Below are 27770 nucleotides of genomic sequence, written 5' to 3'. Positions count from 1 at the left end.
AATTTGGTGAAAATATCTCATTTCGTTTAGGAGTTATAGACATTTATATGTATGAACACATAAAAATTGCCACTTACTATCAAAATTTTGACATTTGGCCATTAGCGTGTTTAGTCAACGACCTGTTTTCGATCTTCCTACTGTGGATTCATCTCAATCGGACTAACCGTTTCTAAGATATTCACAAATGTTGTTTAAATGCTAAATCACAGCGTTGCCAAAACCATATGGCGAAACCTAGCATATTTGTTATCGTTGGACTCGGGTAGGATTCAGGGATCTAATGAGATGACTGCTGTGAAAATAAGTCAACCACATCCAAAGTTATAAGCATGTAAATAATTTTTCACCAGTAGGTGGCGCTGGTCTGAAACTTCTCAGACTCTTTCAGGGCATCGTGCTGATGACCCATACCAAGTTTCGTAATGATATGTTCATGCGTTCGTAAAATACAGCATTTTACTACAAAATTCAAAAAGGCCGACGCCTAAAATGGCCGATATAGGAAAATTGGATATCATTTGACTAGGCATGCCACCGAATCTCACGAGACCACTTATGATTTTTGGACAAAACGTTCATAAGTTATAAGCAAAAAAGGCAATTTTTTCGTATCTCCAGACCAGTAGGTGGCGCTACATTGAAACGCAGCATGTAGCCTTAGGTCACGCTTGTGAGGACATGTAATCAATAAAGCACTGCGGAGATACAGCCTTGTGTCCATTTTCACAAGCTTTATGTTTGTTTGTTTGTTTGCGGGTTTTTCAAAAACGGTTTGAAAAAAAAGACTTAAATTCCACAACTTTTTATCAGCATGTTTTGACCTTCAAATTTCGTGATAATTGGAGCAACGGCCTAGGAGGAGATAGAAAAAGTAGGTTTCAAAATGGTGGGAAAATTTTCATGATGGAACATGCTGTCATAGGGTACAATCGAATCGTCTCACCAAGGAATCAAAGGAAAAAACAATTTTGATTCCAGCCCTTACGGTTCAAAAGCTATTAGCATAAATGTGAGTGCAACTTTGGACAGTTGGTGATTGAGTCAGAGACTCATGAGCAGAAGTTCGGTCAGCACTGATTCTGTGTAGTTCTAGCAAAAAGCTAATGCATACGAGAGAAGTGTGCATATATTTGTGAGTTAGCAAGCAGAGTGTTAGGTTAGTCGGTTGTGTGTTTCATGCAGTTATGAATGGGCCATGTTGAAGTCTGTACCTCACTCTCCCCACACTCATACGGAGCGTCGCCGTGAACGGTCATCTGGTAGCGGGCATAAAGCGCCGCCGACTGCTCGTACGATGCCAGGAAGTCCGGGTCCTCAAAGCTGACCGGCACTAGCCTCACCTTCAGAGTGATGGAGGGATGATTAGAGGGAGGAGGGACAACGAAAAGATATGGACGGAGAAGACCGGTGAAATAGGAAGACGGAAGGGTAAAGGTTAGTGAAAAAAGATGAGACATAAACAATGGAAGACGGGGAGATTGGAGGGACAGGAAAAGAGAGGAGGGTAATAAAAATGTGTTGATAAGGGGAATGGTTAATACAAATATATCAATAAAATGATTTAAAGAACACACATCACATATGCAGCGTTTTTGGGTTCATATTCACATTGCAAGCCAAAGTACCCATTACAACTTTCTGTTCATAAGACCTCTGAAATGTGACCTATATCAGGCACTGGTCCGAACAGGCGATGCTTATTCATATTCATCATGACATTTTCACAAATTTCACAATTTAAACGAATAAAATAATTAAATATTATTCTTAAAAAATAAAGTTTCTTTATTGGCATCTATGGCTCCATGATGAACATTTAACGTCCATTTCAATTCCTTCATGTTCTTCACACTGAGAAGAACAGTTGAAGACTGTTCACATCATCACTTTTGCAAACTTGTCAGATTCAGTGTGATCTGTGCTGTTCACAATGAGACAGTGACGACAGCAAATATGAACCCAAAAATAAACTTTAGAAAAATGAACAGCATTCCCAAGCTGTCTTGCACTTTACTTTTTTAATTTAGCATTCCAGAATTGCTTCAATTCTTTTTTTTTTTTTTGTAGTGATGAACAATTTGGGCCCTATTTTAACGATCTAAGCACATGGTCTGAAGCGCACGACACAGGTGCACTTATGGGGCGTTCACACCAGACGGGATTTGCGCGAATAAATCGCGCAATTCGCGTATAGTTGGACGCTTGAACATTGGGTTTACTCGCTTCATTCGCGCTTGAAATTCACTTCACAACAGATGCGAATTCGCGTCATGAGATCGGCTTCTGCCAGGTGACTCGTCTCGTTTCTGCACACTTCCTCTGAATAAACACATCAACTCGTCAGCGGGAAAGTAGTTGTAAAATACGGTTAATAAGCTCAATTTGCCGGCTTTAGCTAGCTTGTAGTCTCAATATGTATATATATTTATAGCTCAAATTGAGTAAAGAGCGTTTTTTTACAACTTCCCAGATTGTCCGACCTCCTCGCTCACTTTCTTCCAAGCAAGATCCTTTTTATTCCTGTTTCTATAAAAGTACGAAGATGTATCGGACAGCTCCGGGTATCCACATAGAGCGACGATGATTTTGTTCTCCATTGTTGTTTCAGATTTCTGCCTCCGCTCGCTACGTCGTAATCACGTCACTACTAGAGCAAGCTCCTGATTGGTTAGTACACGGTCTTAGTACACGACGTAACTACAGAAGAGTCAAGCTTTAAATAGGAAAAATATCGAAACTCTTTGGTCATTTTTGAGCAAGATGCTAACGGTCTAATCAGATTCAATGAACTATGCTAAGCTATGCTAAAAGTTTTACCGTCATGGACTTTTTGAATGGATTCAAAAATGGTAAAACTCAACTGTTTATCCCTAGGGGAGTTAGAAAATGAGCCTATTTTCAAAAAAAGTGGAGTGTTCCTTTAATGCGGCACGAATTTTCGCCAAAGTTCAGATTTTTCAACTCACGCGGTTCACCCGAAACGCTCTATTCGCGCTGCGTCATTTGCGGAACCTCATTCGCGTGAATCGCGCCGCAAGATGTCTATTTGCGTCTTTGCATTGACTTAACAAGTAAATCACTCGCGCTTAACGCTTCATTCGCGTCTGGTGTGAACGCACCATTAGGGCATGTCAGAATCCACTTTTGCTAGTTTAACGATGTAAAAAAAATGGTTGGCACGTCAGGCGCATGGTCTAAAAGGGTTGTACCTAGTCTCTTAATGAGTCATGGGTGTGTTTTGGGTGTAACGTGCAATAAACCAATCAGAGTCTCATCTCCCATTCCCTTTAAAAGCCAGGTGTGCTCGCGCAATGGCGGATTCACTATTTATTCCCTGTGTGTGCAACAAGCAGAGTGTATGTGCGCATATTACTAATGCGCTCTTTAAATAACAAGAAAAATACTGCGACTTATTGACTTTAGAGCAGTTGGTCAATGGCGCAGTCGTTTTCAGGTGCCTCAAAATAGCAACACGCCAACAATGCACCTGAACACACCTCGTTTTCAGACCGGAATGGGTGAACAGATGGGTGCGAGTGCATTTGCTATTTAAACAACGTGGCGCTGGACGTGAAAATGATAACTGCGTCGGGCTGAAACTAGCAAAAGACACATGCGTTGTGCCTGGCGTTTCTGTGTTGAGTAAGACAGGAATGGGAATGTGCATTATTGATTAAAACTCAGAGTTTGAGGGTAAATGTAGGGAAGGGGGGCTGATGGTGAGGCTGGTGCACTGAGGCCGTGAAGCTCTGCTCAAAGTCTAAAATCACATCCCCTAGACTAATCAATGAACCTGAAGAATTACAGGTTAACACTTCATGTTGAAGGGGTTGTGGGATAAGTACTGGTCCCTCGACAGATTAAAAACAAAGCCCAATCTAAGCTTGTTCTATCTCTTCCAATGTGTTGAGCCAAACAAAATCAGCAGTCTGAGGCAGAAATAAGCAGCAATGCATGAATACCATGACATCCTTTAGTGGATACACACAAACACATTTAAAAACAAAGCATTCACAACCAATCCAAAATCTTGGAAATGTCAATAAGTAGAAAAGCCAAAGATTGAAGTACTGTACAACACCAATTCAATCCAACTCAAAATAAAAATCCCATACGCAGCTTTCTATACGTCCTCTAATCTAGTAAAATATCTCAGTAAAAGCTGTTCAAGTAAGCTAAGGTGTTTTTCTAGTTGCATTTTATACATGTGTGTTCCAGTCACAATCCTATTTGAGATCCTGGTTGTATTTGAGCGACACAAAGATGTCTCCAAGACTGATTTGCAATCAGTTTGAGCTACTCATTATAGTTCAAAAGAGCCAATAGAACAACATCGCAGCATGTGTTTGTTACAACATGAAAAGCAACGTGCGCACTTTCATCACATTACATTCAGACAAGTTGCTAAAAATGCTAAAATATGAAACTGTTAAGCCGCCGTGTTGTTGATTCAGCTTAGGAAACGCTGATGATGACAGAAATGATGTTAATGGCTTGTAACATTAGTAAACAAATTACTCAAACTTCACAAAGAGAACTGTAGAACAATCAGAGCATTAAGCTGCGGTGCTCATGTGAGGGATTTCCCAATCTCATTCCCATTTATTCTGCTCATCCTTTATTCCTATCTTCCTTCAATTTACATAAACAGTGCTAAGATGCCAGGGTGTATGAACTGACGCTGTATGAAAATTGCATTGGCATATCATGAGCAAAAGCCAACAAACAGAAGATTCAATGAAGGTGCACTACCTACAAGAAGATGTTTGACTAAAATGGCAGTTAGTTTGGCTTGAGAAGAGGAAAGAGGAGGTAAAATAACTAAGAACCCAAACATCTCCTCATTTTACACGGGCACCTGTAGAAACACTGCCCACACAGTGCGGATAGGAGCGTTTTTCTCATTTCCTTGCAATTTCTCTCTTTCGCCCTACATTCATACTGTTTCGCGAAGTTTCCATGGCTTACATCCATTTATTTCATTTCTTGTTCTCATTTCCTGTCTTGCTTGCTTTCGGCTTCCTCCTCCTCACTGCTGTTTTAAAACACTGCTCATTAATGTCAATGCACTGTGGGGTTTTTTAGCTCACATTTTCACCCATCTTGGACCCTTTCCTCCCCATGCATTCCCCTGTTCTTGTCGAATGTCTTATATACACAAATGTAAGCTGACGTCACAATCCTCAAAATATTATTTGGTTTAAAGATGGGCATGTCAAATGTGCTCAATGGTAAAGAGAACGCCCCTCAGCTCTGGATCCCCTGACCTGGCTCTCGGTCGGTTTGTCAGGCGGGTCCTTGTGAATGGCCATCTGGTAGAGTTTGTACACTTGGTACGAGGCGTCAAACGAAGCTTTGAACTGTGGACTGGGAGGGCTGGAGCGCACTAGCCTCACCTTCAACATGAGGATGAGCATCAGAGGGTTAAACAGAAAAATGACAGATTCTTTCCAAGAAACAAGCCAAGATAAAGTTAATAGTACAGCACCGTAGGAGAACAGAGAGCATGGAACATCAAAAAACGAAGAAACATGAAATCATATTTGGCATTAAAGAAAATAAAGCTAATTTGTACATTTGTAATTTAAATATTTTTGCATTGTGACAATTTTTATGACATTGTTTAAGAAAGTTAACACCCAAATCTCATTATCACAAGGCAAAAAAAAAAAGCATAATTTATGTAACAAAAAACACTGTATAAAAAAAAAAAAAAAATTGGTAACACTTTAGTATAGGGAACACATAAAACTTAACTATGATTTTTCCCTCAATAAACTCCTACTTTACTGCTTATTAATAGTTAGTAAGGTAGTTGTTAAGTTCAGGTATTGGGAAGGTTTAAGAATGTAGAATAAGGCATTAATATGTGCTTAATAAGTACTAATAAACAGCCAATATACTATTAATATGCATGCTAATAATCAACTAGTTAAAAGACCCTAAAATAAAGTGTTACCATAAATTTATAAATCAGTACTGCTTTTAAAGTATGAAGATTAAAAAAATAAATAATAATTTCACATTAATTGAAAAAAATTGTATTACAGTCATGGAAATCTGATGAAAAGGAGTATGAAAATAATGGAAATAACAAAAAGTAAATTATCAAGCTGATTTATAGTAATGAGAATATATATACACATATATATAAAAATATAAATATATAAAAGAGATGCACCGACACTAAAAATTTCTCCATCTGCCGATACCAATAGTTTGTGGGTTCTGCCTTTTACACCTCCTTTTAAATTAATGATAATTTCATTATAATTAATAATTAATCATTTTATTTTTAATTATTATATTTTGAAAGAAATGCAGATAAAAACTTTATTCTCTCATTTCATCAGCTTGTTTCAGAGTAACTGGTATCAGTTATAAACATAACACGTTACTCAAATTAATATTAACACACGTTAACTAAATTCTGAAGATTAAATTAATATTTCTTAACCTTCTGAATGTTATTCATTCATATAATTACTATTAATATTGAACATCAAACTGGTTTCTTAGCATTTTCTTTACACAAAGCACAAATTTAGTGCATTTTCCTGCCCTCTTTTGATTGACAGGATATATCGGCCCTGACTATCGGCTGTTTTTAAACTATGAAAATTTGCTTTTATTGGCCGAATTGGCCGATATATCGGTGCATCTCTACTATATATACACACAATTTTAATGAGATTCACTCATACACCTGCAAATCAGTAGTCCTTATGCTTACGCCCCAACAAATGAAGAAAACATTTATGAAGATGTAAAGAAAAAGAAACACATGACAGAGACACTGCTTTCTGCATGACTGTTTGGGTGATATTCAGCATGAGTTCAGCAAGAAAAGATTATAGATTATGTGTCTATGAAAGGGTGACTCTCATGAAAACATATACAGGTCATATTTCAACCTAAAATTAAAGCAAAAACTGTATCTTTGCATTAACAAATTATGATATATGACACAAAATATTAAATATGACCTGGACATGTTCTTGGCAGGATTCACTCAATAATATAATTTAGAGAAATCAAGTGCATATAAAGCAGTTAAAATGTGTATTTTCTCAAGAGATTTTAGAAGAACATTAATGTGTCCAGAAACCTGTTCTTTGAAAAAGAACCACTTCCTGGTCCTCCATGTGAGGCACACTATAGAGAAGACGAGAACACATGACTTCCTGCACTAATGATTAAACACAGACCCGCAGTGAATCAGTCTCAAAGTGTCTCCTTGTATACGGTTACAAAAGAAACGTCCTGAATTTCTAGGCACAGTTGAACTGGCTTTCATTATATCACATTAGCAGCCACAGTCAAACACAGGAAACGATACTTTAGGTCATTTTAAAAATTATTTTAAAAAGTAGCTATTTGTATATATATATGAATGGGTTATTTAAAGTAGTACATGTTTAAATTTGGCATGTCAAAATGCAGGTTAATAATACATAACTGATTCTCATACGGGATTGGAACGACATGAAGGTGAACAATTAAAATAAACATGTGCATTTACACAATGCAGGTTCTGTAACATTCTGAAGACAAAGTAAGACTAAGGCTCATTCAACTAGCTGTGTGTAAAAGTCTAAGACGAGTTTAAAACGTTTAACTGTGTGGGATCAGATGTTATGTTTGATTAGTAAAACCGAGCTTGACATCTAACAGGATCATCAGTGTTTGCACAAGGACAAGCTGGCCTCAGAATTGAGGCGGCAAATCGAAATCCAATCCTCCAAAAAACATTTAATTGACTGGCGAAGCTGTTCCTAATTAAAGGACCTCTCGCTGAGACATTTTCATTGGACGAGGTGCTATGGTTCACAAATTCCCCAGAAGAACATGACTGGGGGATTTAGATTCAATTTTATTTTATTTGGCCCTCAATGAATATCTCTTATTATTGCTTGGCCAAGTTAATGAAGATATTTGCGACTTTTGTTTCAGATAAACATAAGTAGAGTCTTTTAATCTACCGGGCGATTCTCTTGAGATGTGGATATTTGATTAAGTGTGTGAGGAGTAACCAAGACAAAGAGAGCGCAGTGCTGTCAAAACAGCTCCGAGATTTCAACTTATATGGGAGGTGAAAGACGGCAGAAACAAACTGGGATTTGAAAAGAACGTGGGGAAAGTTATAATGTGCCTCTACTGCCCTCTGCAGGTGTAGATGGGGGTTTGATAACCAAATTCAATCATCATTAATCTTGAGAAGACACAGGCATGTATACGTTTTAAAGCAACTTTCTGAGTAGAAGTTAACCTAGCGTGAAAGCACAATAATGATTTCAACAGGAAGTCTTTCGACTCATCGCTCAGTTTTTTAAACTAATCAAAAATCAAGGTTATAGTTCAAGCACTTACAATTAAAGCAAACAGACAATGCATCATTAAAATATATCAAATATTCACTACCGTTTAAGTTTGGGGTCAGTAAGATTTTTTAATGTTTTTACAAGTATCTTATGCTCAGTAAAAAGTGTAATATTGCAAAACATTTTTACAATATATTTTCAAATGCAATATATTCCTGTGCATCATTACTCCAGTCTTCAGTGTCACATGATCCTTCAGAAATCATTCTAACATGATGATTTGCTGCTCTTTTCTTATTATTATCAATATTGAAAAAAAAAAACAGTTGTGCTGCTTCATATTTTATTCAGATAAGAAATCTTTTATAACATTATAAATGCATCAAATTTAATGCATCTTTGCTGTATTATTTTATTCTAGCGGCACATGCTAGTCGGTTGTTACTGACAATCCTCATTTTGGCTGCGTGAGATTCTCCAGCTTTGTTGTTGTTGAGCTGTTAAAGCTCCGCCCTCTTCTGGAAAGGGGGCCGGGAGCAGCAGCTCATTTGCATTTAAAGGGACACACACAAAAACGGCGTGTTTTTGCTCACACCGAAATGGGGCAAATTTGACAAGCTATAATAAATGATCTGTGGGGTATTTTGAGCTGAAACTTCACAGACACATTCTGGAGACTTATATTACATCTTGTGAAAGGGGCATTAAAGTCATCTTTAAAAATCATTGTACCTTCATTGTATGGAGAAAAACATTTTGCATGTCACAGAAGAAAGAAAAGAGCTCTACATTGTTCATTTTTGGAAAAACTATTCTTTCAACATTGAACCCTGAACGAATTTAGCATCAAAACCCCAAGTGAGGGCTAGAGGTAAAATGTGCCAATGCTTCTTAAAGTAATCTTCTCCCTGTCAAACAATGAGTTCTTCACTTAGATTGTAGTGTGTGTGATAAAACACACTCCACGCGTGCATGTAAACATCTCATTAGGCTGAGGTCGCTCTCCGAGGGCTTAACGACCCCACAACTGAGATTTACTGAAATTAGCCCTAACACCCCCATTTCACAAGCGATAAAGTGAAGTCTGGAGAGGAGACGTGTGATACTCCACGAACTGCTTTAATAGCATTCGTTTTCATTATGTGCCAGAGAGATAAGTGGTAACAAACAGACTTCAAGGACGAAGCTTAACCAGCATCAAACTACACTCTGGCGGTTTATATTTCGACGTAAGGGTCTGACACGCAAATTACATTGTTGAATAAATAAAAGCACGAATTGTTTGTTTGCATGAGAAAGTTCATAATGACAAAAAAAGAGTTTTTGTATACAAGAGCTTGCTTTAGGCTATTGTTTCTAAAGTGAACCACTAACCTTGTTCAGATGACAGTGACATTGACTGCTATCCACTTAAGATAATTGAATGACATATTGAAGTCAATCAAATCAATCCAGTCAACAAGCTAATTGAGGGATGAATCGGGTCAGTGCCGTCTCCAGGGACAATGACGTTTGGGGTATAAGATGGCCTTTCATACAGACTTGCTTAGAACGCAAAAACATTGGCTGTTTACCCATGCTGACTTCACCCAAGCAATCACAGCAAAAGCAGGAGAGGATTGTTTGTGAAGAGAATGGCCTGGAATATTTACCCAGGACACTCAAACCAGTGTGTGATAGTTGCACTTTTGAGATTGGTGCAGGGTCAGATTTTATTGGTGCATCTTCTCTTGCTTTGGCCCGTTTTAGTTACTTGACCTCAAAGAAGGATTACATACAAGCAAAGTTCATGACTTACCTCTAAACGGTGCAGCGGGTCATTGGGCAAGGACTCCGTAATGAATTCCTCCAATGATTTGGACTGATTAGATGAAGATTTTGATGGGGCTGGATTTGGAGAAGAAGACACGGTTTCTTGCTGCTTCTGTTGCTCCTTTTGAAGTCGTCTCTCTTTCCTAATGTCCTTAGCTTTCCGACACAGAGGCCTGTTGGGGTCGGCTCCATTACCTAGAATTAAGAAGACAACATTGAGAGAAGATATTTGCGACTCGATGACAGTACAAGCATTATTGCATTGAATTACTCCAGTCTTCAGAGTCACATGGTCTTTCAGAAATCATTCTAATATTATGATTTGCTGCTCAAGAAACATTTATTATCAATGTTAAAAACAGATGTCCTGTTTCATATTTTTGTGGAAACCAAAATTCTTTGATGAATAGAAACTTTATCTCTAATAACATTATAAATGCCTTTACTTTAATCACTTTTTATGAATTTAATGCATCCCATGCTGAATAAAAGTATTATATTCTTTTTTTTTAAAAAACAAACAGAACACAAACGTTTAAATGGTAGTGTAAATTTAGCACAAGGGCAGCTTTATTGATGAAGAATTTGTTTTATTATTGATGCTTTACAAAGTAAGGGACAACTTTAAAAAATTTTCCACTATTTACTATACAATTTTGTCACTACTGACCATTAGAAACCCATCACTGATAAAAACCCTGAACTGTCAAAATATTATTGGCGTTAACAAGATTCTACGAAATAAATAGAAGGAAAAGTTAATTTGTTCAAGGGGTCATGACACAAGAAACCAAATCTGATCTTTTGACATATAAAGCCGCTTTTCCACCGAAATTACCCGGAACTATTTGTCCCAGGAACAAATTAGTCCAGTGACGTAAAACTCAGAATTGCGAGTTATAAAGTCAGAATCGCGAGATATAAAGTCAGAATCGCGAGATATAAAGTCAGAATTGCGAGAAAAAAGTCAAATGTCTTTATAACTTGCAATTCTTTTTCCCCCCCAGAATTGCATGATATAAACTCGCAAATGATATAAACTCGCTTATAAAAGTCAGAATTATTTAGTCAGAGATGTATACTCTCAATTCTGACTTTTTTCCTCACAATTGTGAGTTTAAATCTCATAATTCTGAGAAAAAAAAGTCAGAATTGTGAGATAAAAAGTCAGAATTACCTTTTTTGTTTAGTTTTTTATTTCGTGGCAGAAACAAGCCAGTCAGCTGTATTGAATCTGACAGCAGCTACATCACAAATCATATAAATTATTTCATAATGCTTTGTCTGTAAATGACAAATATGGATATTTTGGATAATATGGATAATTTTATATGGATAATGTTTTCAAAACCCTTACTCACGTGCAATAGCGAGTGGGCACTGATACAGTCATAACAGTGGCTGTTTACTGACAAGCCTTAAAAAGAGCTGAACCTTAAAAATCAATCATTTTCGACAGAGGGTCAGAATGACGGTTGAAAATAATTGTTTTTTCCACATTTGTTTTATTTTGTTTTTTGTGTGTGTGTGCAAAAAAGACTTCATTAAGTGAACCTCAAGGAACATATTAAAATAATAAAAATGTCATGACCACTTCAAACACAACTGGGCGTTTTTACAAGTTATTAAACTTTTCAATTTTTTTGCATTTAGAAAATGTGCACTGATGAATTGTCAATTTTGATTTTATATTGACTTGGTTAGCTACATGTGGCACGTGTAATTTTTAAGAATGTATGCCCACAGGCAGAGGCACACCCTGAGTCTAAAATATGTCAAATAAATAGTTCTGCACTGTGGAAAACCTGACAAAAACAGCAGAAGAAAACCAGCAGCAGGAGTCTAAAAACCTGAGGGCCGAGATCCCCAATGAAACAAAACTAAGCTTCCATTTACAGACTACCACATAAACTGTGCGGCATGTTGCTGGTGATGTCTGGTAGAGGGGCGAAGACTACAAGAGAGGTATAATCAACAACAGGTCTTGAGCTCATCCCACATTTGGAGCCGTTTTGCTGGGTGTGAGAGCATGTTTCCATAGGCAGCTTGCGGGCACGTTCGCTAACCGTAGGAGTGCGTGATCCTTTGAGCGAGTTACGAGAACGATGTGTGCACTCCAATGAGTCGTCCAGTCAGTAAAGGCAGGGCCGAGTCCTCCCGTTTAGATGGAAGTCATTTGCGCTCCTCTGACATCATGACATCATCGCAGCTGTAAAACAAAACGGGCTCTGTTTGTTGACTCCCGCTGCTTTTGCGAGGATTGTTCAGACCACTCGCACGTTTAAATGAAAGTGTCAAGATGGTTGTTCATTTTCCCTGAAGGAAACCGAAGGAGGTGGTAATCCCAGATTGAGAACGACAGGCAGGGCTGGTCAGGAAAAGAGGGACGAATAGGGTCATTGCATCAGTTACTGTTTCAGAGTGTGCGGCAGCAGCCCTGGCAGTCGGCCATCCATTTACTATTGAGACAAGATTAGAGAGAGTGCTATATGGTGTATAAGCTAACACTCGGACACACACTCCAGCCGTGCAGTTGATCTCTGACAACCGTCAACCACTCCATCACCGTATTTCAGCCAAAAATGTTCATATTCTGAAGCATTTCTAGCTATAATTACATTTCGAGGATAATGTAAGTGGCGTTTGCTGGTGCAAAGCTTGCTGATTTGATTTTAGGATGCTTGTCTGGGGATTGCAATGCATTTGCCAAAGTCTCTGTGATAATCTGGTCTCTAGACATGGCTGCAGGCGACTCTGAGCTTATTTAACTGGCAATTATGAAAACAGACACACATATTTGACACAAGAAGTGTTTGTAATCGCAAAATGAAATGGTTCACATCCTGCCCTAGTGGTCAAGAACCATTTGTTGGACTGTGCAAGCTACAACAGTTTATGTGTGATAATGTATATTAATCTGTGTCTGTGTATACAGTACAATAACCTGCTCACTCCCTCTCTTTCTCTCCATCCCCCCCTCAATCTCTCTGGATCAACGCCAGTCCCTTGGAGTGCTCCCGGCATCCCATGTCAACAGTTTACACGCCGACATCCTGTTTGGAGCAATAAGGAAAGCAGGGCCATTTCCTGCCTGTCCCTGTGCCAGCCGCCGAGCGTCAGCCTGCCCGCCTGCCATCAAACCCTTCACCCCGCTGGGGGAGAGAGAGAGAGAGGGATAAGAGCACTGTCTGCATCTCACAAAACCTGTCAGGAGTGTATAAATCAAACAAAAATTCATTAAAATAAGGAATTATATACTGCATAAAAAAGGAAGTCTATTTTTTAAAACTATTATGATTTGTTGCATTGTGACAATTTATATCTTCATAAATCAAGGTCACAAGACATGAACACTTTACAATTTACACTATCATTCAAGTAAGATTTTTTTGGGAAGAAATTAATACTTTCATTAAGTAAGGATGCATTAAATCGATCAAAAGTGATGGTAAAGACATTAATAATGTTACAAAAGACTTCCATTGCAAGTAAATGCTGTTCTTTTGAACTTTCTATTCATCAAGGAAACCATGGAGGGGAAAAATAATCACGGTTTCAACAAAAACTTGAAGCAGCACAACTTACGGATACAAACGGATGGATGGACGGACGGACGGACACAAACGGATGGATGGATAGATGGATGGATACAAACAGATGGATAGATAGATGGATGGATGGATGGATGGATACATGCGGATGGATGGATGGATGGATGATGGATGGATGATAGATATAAACGGATGGATGCAAACGGATGGATGGATGAATGGATGGATGGATACAAGCAGATGGATGGATGATGGATGGATGGATGGATACAAACAGATGGATGGATGATGGATGGATGGATAGATGGATGGATACAAACAGATGGATAGATAGATGGATGGATACATGCGGATGGATGGATGGATGGATGGATGATGGATGGATGATAGATATAAACGGATGGATGCAAACGGATGGATGGATGAATGGATGGATGGATACAAGCAGATGGATGGATGATGGATGGATGGATGGATGGATACAAGCGGATGGATGGATGATGGATGGATGGATGGAAACAAACAGATGATGGATGGATGGATGGATGGATACAAGTGGATGGATGGATGGATGGATACAAGTGGATGGATGGATGGATGGATGATGGATACAAACGGATGGATGGATGGATGGATGGATGGATGGATGGATAAATGGATGATGGATACAAACGAATGGATGGATGGATGGATGGATACAAGCGGATGGATGGATGGATGGATGGATGCAAACGGATAGATGGATGGATGGATAGATGGATGATAGATGGATGGATGGATGATGGATACAAGTGGACGGATGGATGGATGGATGGATGGATGGATGGATGGATGATACAAACAGATGATGGATGGATACAAGCGGATGGATGGATGCAAACGGATAGATGGATGGATGCAAACGGATAGATGGATGGATGCAAACGGATGGATGGATGCAAACGGATTGATGGATGGATGGATGGATGGATGGAAACGGATGGATGGATGGATGGATGCAAACGGATGGATGGATGATGGATGGATGCAAACGGATGGATGGATGGATGGATGGATGGATGATGGATGGATGCAAACGGATGGATGGATGGATGGATGGATAGATACAAACGGATGGATGGATGGATGGATGGATGCAAACGGATGGATGGATGGATGGATGCAGACAAATAGAGAGATGGATAGAATGTCCTAAACCAAAACTTTATAAAAAAAAAAAAAAAGAAAGAAAAAATCCTTTTGGATTGGGGTGAAATATGACCTGGAGATTGTCTGGATAAGTTTCAAGGGATTCACTCATGAACAACAAAAGAACAGTGTTTACTTCCCTTCTTTAATTTAAGACTACAAAAAAAAAAAAAAACAACATTTAGAAGTTATCTTTAGAAGTGCAGCATTAATTAAACTCGCAATACAAAGCGCAAATTTGGATCAGCTTTCAAAAGCACATTGATAACAGATTATTTACACTTTCCTCAAATAAATCTGGCCTTCACACGCTTCACATGAGACGTGGGACCTCCTTCAGGACCTCCGAGTGCTGCTCTGTGACTTCCTCCGAGTCACTGAGACAATTAGCTCTTTCTTAACATTCATTCTTCCCTCTTTTCCTGTTAATACCTCCAGTTGACTTAGAGGAGGGAATGTTTCCGGCCAGGGTTGTAAATACGGCACGGGGATGATGGAGATGTTGAATGGCTTTCCTCCAAACCAGAGTAAACACGAGCGAGAGAGCTAGAGCAGATGCTGGGCCGGATCCAGGTCGAAGACAGCCTGCGTTCTGTTTCTTACACCGTTTAACTGAACTCTGAGCGGATCGGAGCCGGACTGGTTCTGTTTGGTTATAATACAATAGAGTATTACATGAATTCATCTTCACATTACTCAAACACACAGCAAGAAACCCCTCAAGATGGCTGACAGGGGTTCATGTTCCCTAGTACAATTCATAATTGGTTTGAAAGCAATACAGCTGCTTAGGATCAACATGGAAGAGATAGTTTTAATCACTTTATCACTTTCCGCCCGGTTACGACAGTGTTATGTTACTGACGCAAGTGCAATTCAACTCACTTAAAAGTATTAGTACAGCACTTTTCACAATACATTTCATTCCAAAACAGCTTCACAAAAAAACAAAACAAAAAAACAATGATTTATAATCTCCACCCAGCAAGGCAACTAAAGCAAAGAAAATCTTCTTCAAGGGACCGTTCACCCAAAAATCCTGACATCGTGTATTTGATGACTTTGTGTGTGTCCCTTTAAATGCAAATGAGCTGCTGTTCCCGCCCCCTTTCCAGAAGAGGGCGGAGCTTTAACAGCTCGCGCTTCGGTCGCTCAACAACAACAAAGCTGGAGAATCTCACGCAGCCAAAATGACAAAAGTTTTCAGCCTTACATTGTTCAAACCGGAGTCGACACTGATGGAGAGACTCAGGAAGAAGTTACAACTTTTAGACGTTTCTGAATGGTTAGTGGATAAATTTATGTAGTTGCTGTGGAGTTGATTCAACTCATCCACTAGCATGTGCCGTCATGTTAATCCATATGGACGTCCACTATACAAAGCGTACCTGTTTGCCAAACAGAGCCATACACACCAGGTTAACGTTTATGATTGCTATCAAATGCTGTGAATGATCTAATATTTTTACCAAAATATCGCTCGGACAGAAACGCTCATTTTTTAATCAATCCAGCTTGTCAGGGTCAACTTCAGGCTATCCAAGCTAACGAGACTCTAAATAGTGTTCAGTGCTCGTCTGTGCAGACAACGACAGAACAGTTAACATGCTTTGCTCGAATGTTTGCCATGGTGTTAGAACTGGTACACCGTTGTCGCTTGTGAAAACAAAATGGCGGCGTCATGGGTGGAGATGTGCAGATTAAAGGCCTTTGTACACCGAGTCCGAAATTCACATCCAAAATTTTCGCACGTTAAAAAATAAATTCAACCTCACGTTGTGTCAGTCACGTTTGCACACTGCCTCCGAAACTTTCGTCCGTCAAAAAAAAATTCGGATCAGGTTCGATTTTCTGCGTTTTAACGCATTTTGAGAGACGTTTTGACAATTCAGAGCCACCGTACGCGAACGCCAAAATCCCAAATGCCATCTGACAAGTTGATCCACGCCGTCTACAGCACAAAGCAGCAGCACTGAATGACAAACAAAGTGCGGAATACAAAAATACAGAATATAAAGATTGTGCCAGTATCACTAGCAAAGCATCAAACTGAGCCGCTGACATCCTGAAGTAAACTTTGAAATGCTCGGGATAATCCCGCAGCTCCTTGATGAGGTGGAACTCTCCTTCCTCTCTCTCTCTCTCCGCAATCTCAGGATTGGATGGACCCAATATTTCCTCTTTTTAAGAAAAGAGGACAACTAAATCATTATCACTGCTTGAAGACTCCATTTTGCATTGTTTTGCGAATTTTTTCGCAACGGATTCATCAATACGCATCGGACTCAGTGTGCGACGAATTTTTCAGATCACGAATACGAAACTCTGTGACTCTGTGCAAAGGCCTTAAGGGGTGGTAATATTATAATAAGATCCCCTTCCTACATCACAAGGGGAGCGAAATCTGAGCGGCTCGTTTTTTCACATGCTTGCAGAGAAAGTCTTACTGGGTTGTCCTTTTTCATGTTTTCTGGGTTGGTAGATGCACCGGGGACACGATTATAGCACTTAAACATGGAAAAAGTAAGATTTTCATGACATGTCCCATTTAAAAAATAAATTAACAAAATAAATAAATAACAGTGAATATTATCACGTTTGAATAAAAACACTGAGCGGATTGTACTGAGGTCAGACAGACCTTTAGCAATAGACACGTGCTGCTGCAAGCGGGCCGTTGTGTGCAAAGGGAGAGATAAACTCTGACAGATCCGTTCCTGCGGAAGACACATTCTCCCTCTCTAGCAGTTAACAGTTCGTAAAAAGTCCAGAACTGCCTTTCCTTGAGGACTCATGGACACACATGTACATGTATCAGCAACTCAAAGACACATTCCTTCAGATGTATGTATACACACACACACACACACACAGGCTCCCTGAGGGGACAGTGTAAGGTATATTTGCTGTGCGGGGATGACTCAGGGCTGGGTGAATTAGAGCTGGCACACTCCTTTATGAGAGGAAAACATATGGAAAGAAGAACAGTGGGGCGTGGGGAAGAGAAACACTTTTACTACCTGGACCAGCCTTTACTGAAACACACAAGGCTCAACTTAGACAACATGAAATCAAAATGTACTTTCGTGATACACATTCCTGGTCTTTTAGTGCAAGATTCATCAGTGCACTCACTCTTATAAAAAATTATTTTCAATCCCTCTCTCTAAACTCACTTTTTCTGGTATGTAACACCCACTTTTCAATTTCCATCCCACATGCTTTTTTATAGAATATCCTGTTTCACTCAGAAATGTATCAAATTGAAGTAAAAGGGGCTGCAAACACAGTCACATGCTGCTTTCAAAAACAGATTTCATTGTATGAAAACCATCAAATTAGCAAATTAGGCATACTTATTTCCAGAGGTGGAAGTAACGGATTACAACTACTCACGTTACTGTAATTAAGTAGCTTTTTCTGGTTCTTGTGTACATTTTTAAATCTGTAATTTTACTTGTACTTAAGTACAAATTAAGCTAAGTAATCTACATCGCTACTTATAAAATCACATTCCGTTACGGCGTACGCCAACAATTTGAATATTCAAACCTTTGACTGGCATATCGGTAGCCAATAAAGAAATCCGATCCCAATGAAAACCCTGATATTTTACCAGCGGCGTGTTCTCATTCTCTCATCTCCCCGGCAGCGAGTCTGACACACACCCGCCTCCTCCTGTCACTCACACGTTTCAGTTACAGAGCCTGAATGTCAGTGCGAGATTGCAGGTATTGCGCATAACTTTAATCACACCCTCAGATTTCTTTGGCGTATTTTAATTACATATGTCGAGATTGCATTATTGTAACACACAGAAAATGACTCAGGCTCTCAAATATACAAGTGAACCGCCTCTCCTCGTGCGCGCTGTCAGACTGTGTAGTGTGCAATCATGAATCTCTCCGTGCTCTTAAATTAAACGTTGTCAAAAGATATATATCAGAATAGACCTCTAAGCCTGACCAATGCTACAGGAAATCTTACTGGCTATAAGTGACCTTCGTTCATCTTCAGAACACAAATTAAGATATTTTTGATGAAATGTAATTGCAACTTTCAAGGCCCAGAAAGATAGTAAAGACATCGTTAAAATAGCCCATGTGACTACCAGTGGTTCAACCTTAATGAAGGGACGAGAATACTTTTTCTGTGCAAAAAACAAAAATAATAACTTTATTCAACAATCTCCTCTCTCCGTGTCACTCTCTGACGCTGTTCATGTGATCAACACGACACATGCGTGTGATGCTGACACAGAATCCGGCCAATAATGAGCTGGCATTCTGACGTAGAACCTGGAAGTGCTGCACTGTGTTTACTACATCAACAGCATCAGAGATTGACATGGAAGAGAAGAAATTGTTGAATAAAGTCATTATTTATTTTATTTTATTTTTTTGCGCACAAAAGGTATCCTCGTCGCTTCATAACATTAAGGTTGAACTACTGTAGTCAGGTGGACTATTTTAACAATATCTTTACTACCTTTCTGGGCCTTGAATGTGGTAATAATGTTGCTGTCTATGGAGGGTCAGAAAGATCTCAGATTTCATCAAAAATATCTTAATTTGTGTTCTGAAGATGAACGAAGGGTGTGGAACAACATGAGGGTGAGTAATTAATGACAGGATTTTTATTCTTTTGGTGAACTAACCTGGCATTTAAAAATTCAGTGTTGTCATATTTGAAATACCGCAACTGAATTTAGATAATTTTTTTTGTTCTTATTTTATTACTGAGTGTTTACTTGTATTTTTTGTAAAATTAATTCAGTTTGAAATCAAGCTTTCTTGTGCTGCGTGTGAGCTACTGCAACAAAGTTACTCTATTGTAAAGACACAAATACACAGAGTGAGCAAATGTTTAAGTGAGATTATTGTAATGGTAATTGATCAATGTTTAAATATGTAAACAAAAGCCTTAATTAAAATCTGTTCATCGTATAAAGCGGACGTGTCTCTTCAGAAGACTTGAATTAAACCACTCCATTTAAATTGATTACTGTTACAACGAGTCTCTACGAGAAAATAATGATTGCCTTGACAAAATGGATGGACAAAAAAATTAGATATTAAAATATCTACGGTATACAGTATGTGGTGGTTTTCCCCATGGTATTTAAAATGCGACCAAATATTGATCATTTTCAAGGTATTGTATTGAAGTTAGAAATTCCAGTATTGTGACCAATAATTCATGCACTTCGTCAATAAGGTGAAAGTGCTTTGATTAAAGTAGCTATTTTCTACTTAGATCTATGATTTGATTGAATATTTTTTGATAATTTATTAAATATCACCGGCTAAAAAGTAATTTTAGTACTTTGACTAGTTTTTGAGAAGAGTAATTTGTACTTTTACTTGAGTACTTTTTTGACACCAGTACTCTTACTTGTAATCGAGTATTATTTCAGCAGTGTAACAGTACTTGTACTTAAGTACAAATTTTCAGTACTCTTTCCACCACTGCTTATTTCTTATTTTTGTACATTACTACATTACTTAGGTCAGAAAGATTTTATTTTTTATTTTTCTCAAAACAAATGAACACTTTTATTCAGTAAGGATGCTTTAAACTGATGAAAAGTGACAGTAAAGACATTTATAATGTTACAAAAAAAATCTATTGCAAATAAATGCTGCTCTTTTAAATTTTCTATTCCTCATAAATCCTGAAGAAAAATGTCCACAAAATATGAAGCAGCACAACTGTTTTCAACATTGATAATAATCAGAAATGTTTCTTAAGCAGCAAATCATCATATTAGAATGATTTCTGAAGGATCATGTGACACTGAAGACTGGAGTAATGATGCTGAAAATTCAGCTTTGATCACAGGAATAAATTACATTATTAAATGTGTTAAAATAGAAAAAAGTTATTTTAAATTGCAATAATTTTACACAATATTACAATTTTCTATTTACTGATTTTTTGATCCAATAAATGCAGCCTTGGTGAGCATAAGAGACATTCAAAAACAAAATTCCTGACCCCAATGTAAAAACAAATGCACAAATTAAGTAAATTCAAATTCAAAATCATGTTATTTTCTGCTTTAAAAACTATTTCAGTGGAAGAACTCAGTGTGTACAGGCTGAAGGTAAATAATCGGGACTATTAGAGATTGTTAAAGGTGTTCCCCAAGGGTCTGTGTTGGGTCCCCTTTTATTTACATAAACAGTCTTGATTGTGATATTCAGGATGCAAATTTTCACTTTTATGCAGATGACACTGTCATGTATTGTTGTGCAACTAAAAATACTCTAAAACACTCTCGCAGCAACCAGCTAGCAACACATTAGAAACTGCACAGAATACCTTAGCAACCACCCTGAAAAAAAACAAAGTCTGCAGATTTTTAGCTGGGTCACAAAAAAAAAAAAAAATCTAGTTTTAATTGTTCCTTCTCAGTTTCTCATTAACATGAATTACGAGTGAAGGTCTAAGCCTGTTCACATGTACTCGCTTCACTACATTCAGCTCAAATACCCAGAGAAACCATTTACAGATTCTGTTGTTTATAACCGGAGCGTTAACCTCCTGTGAGGAATCAGTCATTTAGCTCCGTCTGCGTCAACGCTAACAACAGACATAACTCAGACGTAAAGATGGTCATAAAGCAAGCTGCGATAAATTTGTCACCAGGTGGTTTCCGTTTGGAGATGTAGAGAGCGAGAGTTTTCTCCTCCTTTTGGGAGCCTCTATAAATCCTTCCCGTTTCCGGACTGTTCTGTGGGGGTGCTCATTCCAGGGGCCTGTAGATGTATGGGACTTTTAATTTGTCTAAAATTCATATTCAAAGATGTATGGTCCTTGTGCCTCAAGTCTACAGGGAATTTATTTTATGGTTTGGCTCACAGCGCTTCACCCTTGGAGGAAAGCAAGTAGATACTTCTGATAGAGCTAAAAAAAAAAAAAAATGTATTACAATTACATTTAACTAAAGGATAAGATGATGAAATTGTTTAACAAAGGAAGTGACACTTACAGGAATAGCTATCTTGCACAGACGATGTGGAAAAAAAATAATATCCCTAGGGAGATGCCCACATTTATTTCTGGACACATGCTGCCCTCTATTGATCCTCAGCGGAATCTCTTGTTTTGCTATCCTAAAGACAAGTAGTCATTTATCAGACACTTACTAGTCCGCTTGGGAACTGACAACTGGATCTTATTAAGAACTAGTTTTATTTTTGGACCCAGATGATTTTAATAACATTAATTTCCCTTTATGCAGTGGTTCTCAACCACAAGAGATTTAAGATAAGATAAAACAAGCATTAAAATAAGGTAAAACAACTACAATTTTATTTTAATTCACCCCATTAACAGCTGTTTGCTTTCTCTTTGAAGAACCAGGGTTCCGACGGTCTTGAAAAACATGATATATGTGAAAGCCTAACTTTGCAAATGTGAATTTAAGACCTGGAAAAGTCATGTAAATTCATAAAATTTTAAAACGCAATGAGCAATTTTACAATGAATATGCATTTTACTAGTTATGTCAAGTTCAAAAGAAACTAATTGGGTAGAAATTGTGAGTAAAAATTTCCAGTAAACCACAAACAACTGGAAAAGTCATTGGGCCTTTGAATATTGTGTGGTATTTGCGTAGATTCACGGATAAATAGGTCCCTATGAAATCCATTTTGTTTTTTTCCCAAATTCCATTTTATTTTTTTCCAAATTCCGTTTTTTCAGTTTTAATTTTTCTGGATTCTGTTCATTTATTTATTTTTCTCCACTTTCATAGTGAAATTAAATTTTAGTATTCAAAAAGCATGTCTAATTAATTGAAATCATGAAACTTATACAATTTAACAACAATTTATTTAAACTTTAACAAAAATTACATATTTTTAGGGCCCTATGAAATATTTCCCCCCTCAAATTCTGTTTTATTCTTTACCAAATTCTGTGTTTTCTGTTTATAGTTGTCTGGATTCCATTTTAAGGGTTTAATTAAATTTTAATAAACCAAAAAGCATGTCTAATTAATTGAGTTCATAAACATAACAAAATTTCCATTAAATGTTTTGTTTTTTCAGAAATTCTGTGTTGTGTATTTTCATTTTTCTGGCACTCAAATAAAGGCATAAAACATTCATTTAATTTATCTTTTAATCATATGAAAAAACACTTTTTTTGTCAAATAAAGTGCTGCACAACAGAGCTTTACTGTTATAATTAAAACATGGAAGACAAACTGTGATTATTACTTAAAGAATAAAGGTTTAATAATAATATAATATTATTATTAGTAGTAGTATTAGTACATTGAGGCGTAGCTAAATTCTACTGTACAACAGTAATATATTTCTGTCACTATTTCTTCAAGTTAAACCAAACTTTTATTTTGACGGGCTGCCGTGTTTATGATATGACAATAGTTTTTCTCAAATGAAACTGTAAAATGCTCATGAAGTGATTTTGAGAGCGGCTCTGGAGATGAAGTTCATGTGTGTGAGGCGGCAGAGGCTGAAAACACCACGAACGTCATGTGTGCGTCTGCAACATTCATTCACACAGAGACAGAACATGCAGGATTCATATTTTAATATTCACAAATACTAGTCTATGTCACGATTTGATTTAAGTGTACTGAAATTCTGTGACATTTCATGTTATACTGTAAATTCCGCTTTTATGACCGGATTTCGTGATTCTGTCCGCGTTTTCTGCATCACGGAAATCACAAGGCCCTAGATAAATGAACCAATTCTTTTCAATGAGCTGGTCAAAAAGATTTATAAGCCTGAATCAGTCGCTGGCTGCCTGACACAATCAATCAATCGCTACTTTGGTTGAAAAGAACCAAGAGCTGTGGCAGTGTTATCTGAGACTTAAATTAGTGTAGAGACTGACCCGGTTTGGGCGTAACACTTGAGGTTTTCTCTGCTGAAGCGGGCGCTGCGTCTTCTTTGGGTGTTGTGGGTGCAGTTGAGTTGGTGGAGTCTGAGTCCGGGCTGGTGGTGATGTCTTGTACTTCACTATGGTCTATTTTCTGTGGATCTTCAGGAGGTGGTCGAACACTTTCTTCATGCACAGAGTCCATGGGCTCTCCTACAGAATCAACACATGGTTCATTTAAGATGGCCATCATCACAACGCCGTCTACTACAGGGATTCACTCCAATCACACTGCTACTTGGAGCAATCAAATTATGCAAGCCAGTGTTTCTCAAAAGCATTGTGAGCCTAAGTTGATCATAAACCAACTGCACCAGACTCTACGATCAGCTTACAATGCTTTTGGGAAACAGATCATTTTAAAAGAAAACCACAGCTGGGTGCATTAACATACAAATTTAAAGGGTGTTTAATTGTATGTCTAAAAGGTATGAAATGGATCTTGTACTTGCAAACGAAATTTCAGTTCATGAACACTAAGAAAATTTGTCATGCCCAACGCCACACAAACAAACTGAGCACAAGAAACACATGTAGAAAAAGACAAAACGAGAAGAAAATAGTGAAATATGGGAGAGATAACACATGATGCCTGGGTGATAGGAGGGGCGTCTGGTTAATGTCTGTCCGACAGCACAGAAAGCGCACCTGACAAAAACGACTGGGTTTTTGCTGCAGCTATAGCCACTGTCCTCTGAAGTATGGAAGAGAAGGGCTTTAGACGACCTTTGATTTCTTCTAAAACTCCTGGGATGGCATATTAAATCAGACCAGACCACAAGATATAAGACACAGACAGAGGCTATACCTGTAGAAAACACTGCCTTGGGGATGCACCTCTTCTTACCTTGGCTCAAATTAAGACTGGGCTATACACTGAGTCAGATATATTCAGATATGATGTTGTTGCCAAAGTAAGAGTGCCGTAATGAGACGTTTTAATAGAGTCTGTGATTCAAACTTTTTGTGACAGAAATATTCCAAAGTCTGATTCAACTACACGTTTGTGTCATTACTCAGAAATGTTCATCTTCACAATTCATTAAGTGGCATTTCTCATATATTAAAATGTCTCATTATAAATAAATATGTACTGCAGCTAGATGTTATTGTGAATGACCACCAGCAGCCGGTTCTCTCGCTCACCTTCATGTCCCTCATCACACCGCTCTACTGGCATCTCTCCTTTGGAGAGAAACTTGTTCACCCTCTTCAAGGTCTTTTTGTGAGTCTTTGACGGATGGAAGTTCAAGGCATGGCACCTGCCAAACAGTAAGTCCAACAACATATTCATGTATAAAGAAAGACCAAACACACAATTTGTTTCCCAAATTATACACATTTAAGAATATCACTCAATAGTCTAAATTGAACAATAAGATATTTTATTTGAATATATCACAGAGTATCCTATTTACACAAGCAATCTTTTACCTGATGGTGTACTGTGGGCAGCATGTCTTGTTCATGATTGGCTTGTAAACATATTTGCCACTTCTAAACAAAACAAAACAAAAAAGCATGAAAAGAACAAAGGGGAGATCAATTTAAATATGATGAAATCACAATTGTCCACTTGTGTGGACAGCATGTGTTTTTGGTTTTAGCTGAAGAGATACTGTATTAAACATAATACAGTAATGGCTAACACATTACAAGTAACACACCATAACCAGATTACTTTTTTGAAGTAACGAGTAAAGTAACGCATTACAAGTAATATGCATTAAATAACCAGATAACTTTTTTGATGTTATGACTTAAGTAACATGTTACAAGTTTGTTACATGCATTACAATAACCAGATTACTTTTTTGGTGTTACGATTAAAGCAATGCATTACAAGTAATGTGCATTACATAACCTGATTACTTTTTGATGTTACAAGTAACACATTACGAGTAACATGCATTAGATAACTTTTCTGATGTTACGAGTAAAGTAACGCGTTACAAGTTACATGCAACGCATAACCAGATTACTTTGTGGTGTTACGATTAAAGCAATGCATTACAAGTAATGTGCATTATGTAATCAGATTACTTTTTTGATGTAATGTGTAAAGTAACTAGAGATGCAGCGATATATCGGCCGATAATCGGTATCGGCCGATAAGAGCAAATTTTCACACTATCGGCTGATAGTTTAAAAATAGCCAAAAATCAGGGCCGATATATCCTGTCAATCAAAAGAGGGCAGGAAAATGCACTGAATTTGAGTTTTGTTTAAAGAAAATGCTAAGAAACCAGTTTGATGTTCAATATTAATAGTAATTACATGAATGAATAACATTCAGAAATATTAATTTAATCTTCAGAATTTAGTTAATGTGTGTTAATATTAATTTGAGTAACATGTTTGTTTATAACTGATACCAGTTACTCTGAAACAAGCTGATGAAATGGAGAGAATAAAGTTTATTTGCATTTCTTTCAAAATATAATAACTAAAAATATAATGATTAATTATTAATTATAATGAAATTATCATTAATTTAAAAGAAGGTATAAAAGGCAGAACCCCCAAACTATCAGTATCGACAGATATCACTCTGAATAATCGACTATCGGTGGAGAAATTTAGTATCGGTGCATCTCTAAAAGTAACCATTACTTTTCTCATTACGTTAAAAAAGTAATCCGATTATGTGAAGTAACGCATTACAAGTAACGTGCATCACGTGACTGGATTACTTTTTTGACGTAACTACAAATTACATTCTAATAACACAAATACTTTTATTTACAGCCAAAAAAAAGTTACTGTAATAGTATGAACTGTAGCTGAAATACAGCTAGTGATGCATGACGTCCAATTTTTGTGGATTAATCAGAATTTCTCCCAATCTAAAAATCAGTACTTGGAAAATTTAACAATGATATGACTCCTTAAATGTTAAATTTCTTTAAACTGCAAGAGTCTCTTAGGATAGAAGGAATGGATGGGTATTCCAGAGCAACTTGGCATTTCTGACTGGCCATCGGACATCTTGCCAAATATATCCTGATTAAAAAGTGGTCTCATGTTGACTTGAACCACTTTCTTCAAGAAGCTCAGTCAGTGTGCCTGTCAAGTGAATGAAAAGCCCATTTATCCTTTTTTAAGAAGTCTGTGAGACTGAGCTCAGGGGAGTATCCCTGAATCTGTCACTGTGTTAAGCTCATTACACTGCATCCTGTTAATGTGTAAAAGTGTTTCCTGCTAAGACATTATGCAAGAAATCCTATTCATGCAGCACATGATGTAAAGTCAAGTCAGAAGACTGTATTATAAAACACTCATTAGAATTTAACAGTTCAGAGGTCATATCAGCACCTTCTCCAGCCTCTGTCGATGAGATCTTGGTAGTCCTGCACTGTCATAGTATGGGACCACATGCCTAGAGAGAGAACAACAACGTTTAGAACATGTACAACTTAAATAAAGACAAGCATGATCATGAGAACAGGAGGGCATGTGATCCTTATAGCCATGTGTTCTGAGCCTCAAACGGACCCCGGACAGCAAAGCTCTCTGACACACAGTTCAGGAAGGGAAAATGTTTCCTTTGACGTCATGGAGAATTAAGCTCCCACACAAGGACACGTATAGGACATCTGTCCTCAAAGCTTTGAGAATCTTCTCTGTTTTTTGGCTGTGGGGTTGAGATGTCTCTTTATGTAGACTGAGCTATAATGCATTCAATATAAACACTGAATGTCAGATTAAAGAGACTCCACAATATTGACAAGACATTAAAAAAGACACATATCCATAACTAAAAATGAGTGACGGAATGGGAAATGGCAATATTAATATTGATAACAAGAGGGCAGGATGTCTGATATATAAATGTGAAATAGGCTAGAAAACCAATACAATAATTATGACATCTTTTATATAATATTAAGTCAAAATTGACTAACAAATATTTCAAAACAGAAATGACTGATAAGGTTGTTGATTTTGGGACTGACACAAGGGGGTGCTAATGCTC

The 27770-nt window shown here is 37.7% G+C and overlaps 1 protein-coding gene and 1 long non-coding RNA gene across 8 annotated transcripts in view; both read right to left on the bottom strand.

The window, feature by feature from the left end:
• The window catches only part of LOC127524802 (arginyl-tRNA--protein transferase 1), a 100945-nt gene that overhangs the window by 67586 nt on the left and 5589 nt on the right, over window positions 1-27770 (bottom strand). For 3 of the 7 annotated variants that reach the window (XM_051916734.1, XM_051916735.1, XM_051916733.1), the window contains exons 2-8: window positions 27110-27173; window positions 25229-25291; window positions 24941-25056; window positions 23750-23947; window positions 10123-10331; window positions 5271-5399; window positions 1215-1343 (exon numbers count right to left, since the gene is read on the bottom strand). In XM_051916734.1, the coding sequence (XP_051772694.1) occupies window positions 1215-1343; window positions 5271-5399; window positions 10123-10331; window positions 23750-23947; window positions 24941-25056; window positions 25229-25291; window positions 27110-27173 (908 nt within the window). The remainder of the gene's footprint in view (window positions 1-1214; window positions 1344-5270; window positions 5400-10122; window positions 10332-23749; window positions 23948-24940; window positions 25057-25228; window positions 25292-27109; window positions 27174-27770) is intronic. The other 4 variants (XM_051916740.1, XM_051916738.1, XM_051916737.1 and 1 more) reach the window with 2 other exon arrangements.
• LOC127524828 (uncharacterized) lies at window positions 20380-23743 on the bottom strand. The gene is made up of 2 exons (XR_007933178.1): window positions 21870-23743; window positions 20380-21784 (listed from the first exon to the last, which is right to left on the bottom strand). It is a non-coding gene; the product is annotated as an uncharacterized LOC127524828 (long non-coding RNA).

Source organism: Ctenopharyngodon idella, chromosome 13 (genome assembly GCF_019924925.1).
Source record: "Ctenopharyngodon idella isolate HZGC_01 chromosome 13, HZGC01, whole genome shotgun sequence".
Lineage (NCBI taxonomy): Eukaryota > Metazoa > Chordata > Actinopteri > Cypriniformes > Xenocyprididae > Ctenopharyngodon > Ctenopharyngodon idella.
The sequence above is the reverse complement of the archived record's forward strand: the minus strand, read 5'-3'. Positions and strand labels throughout refer to the sequence as shown.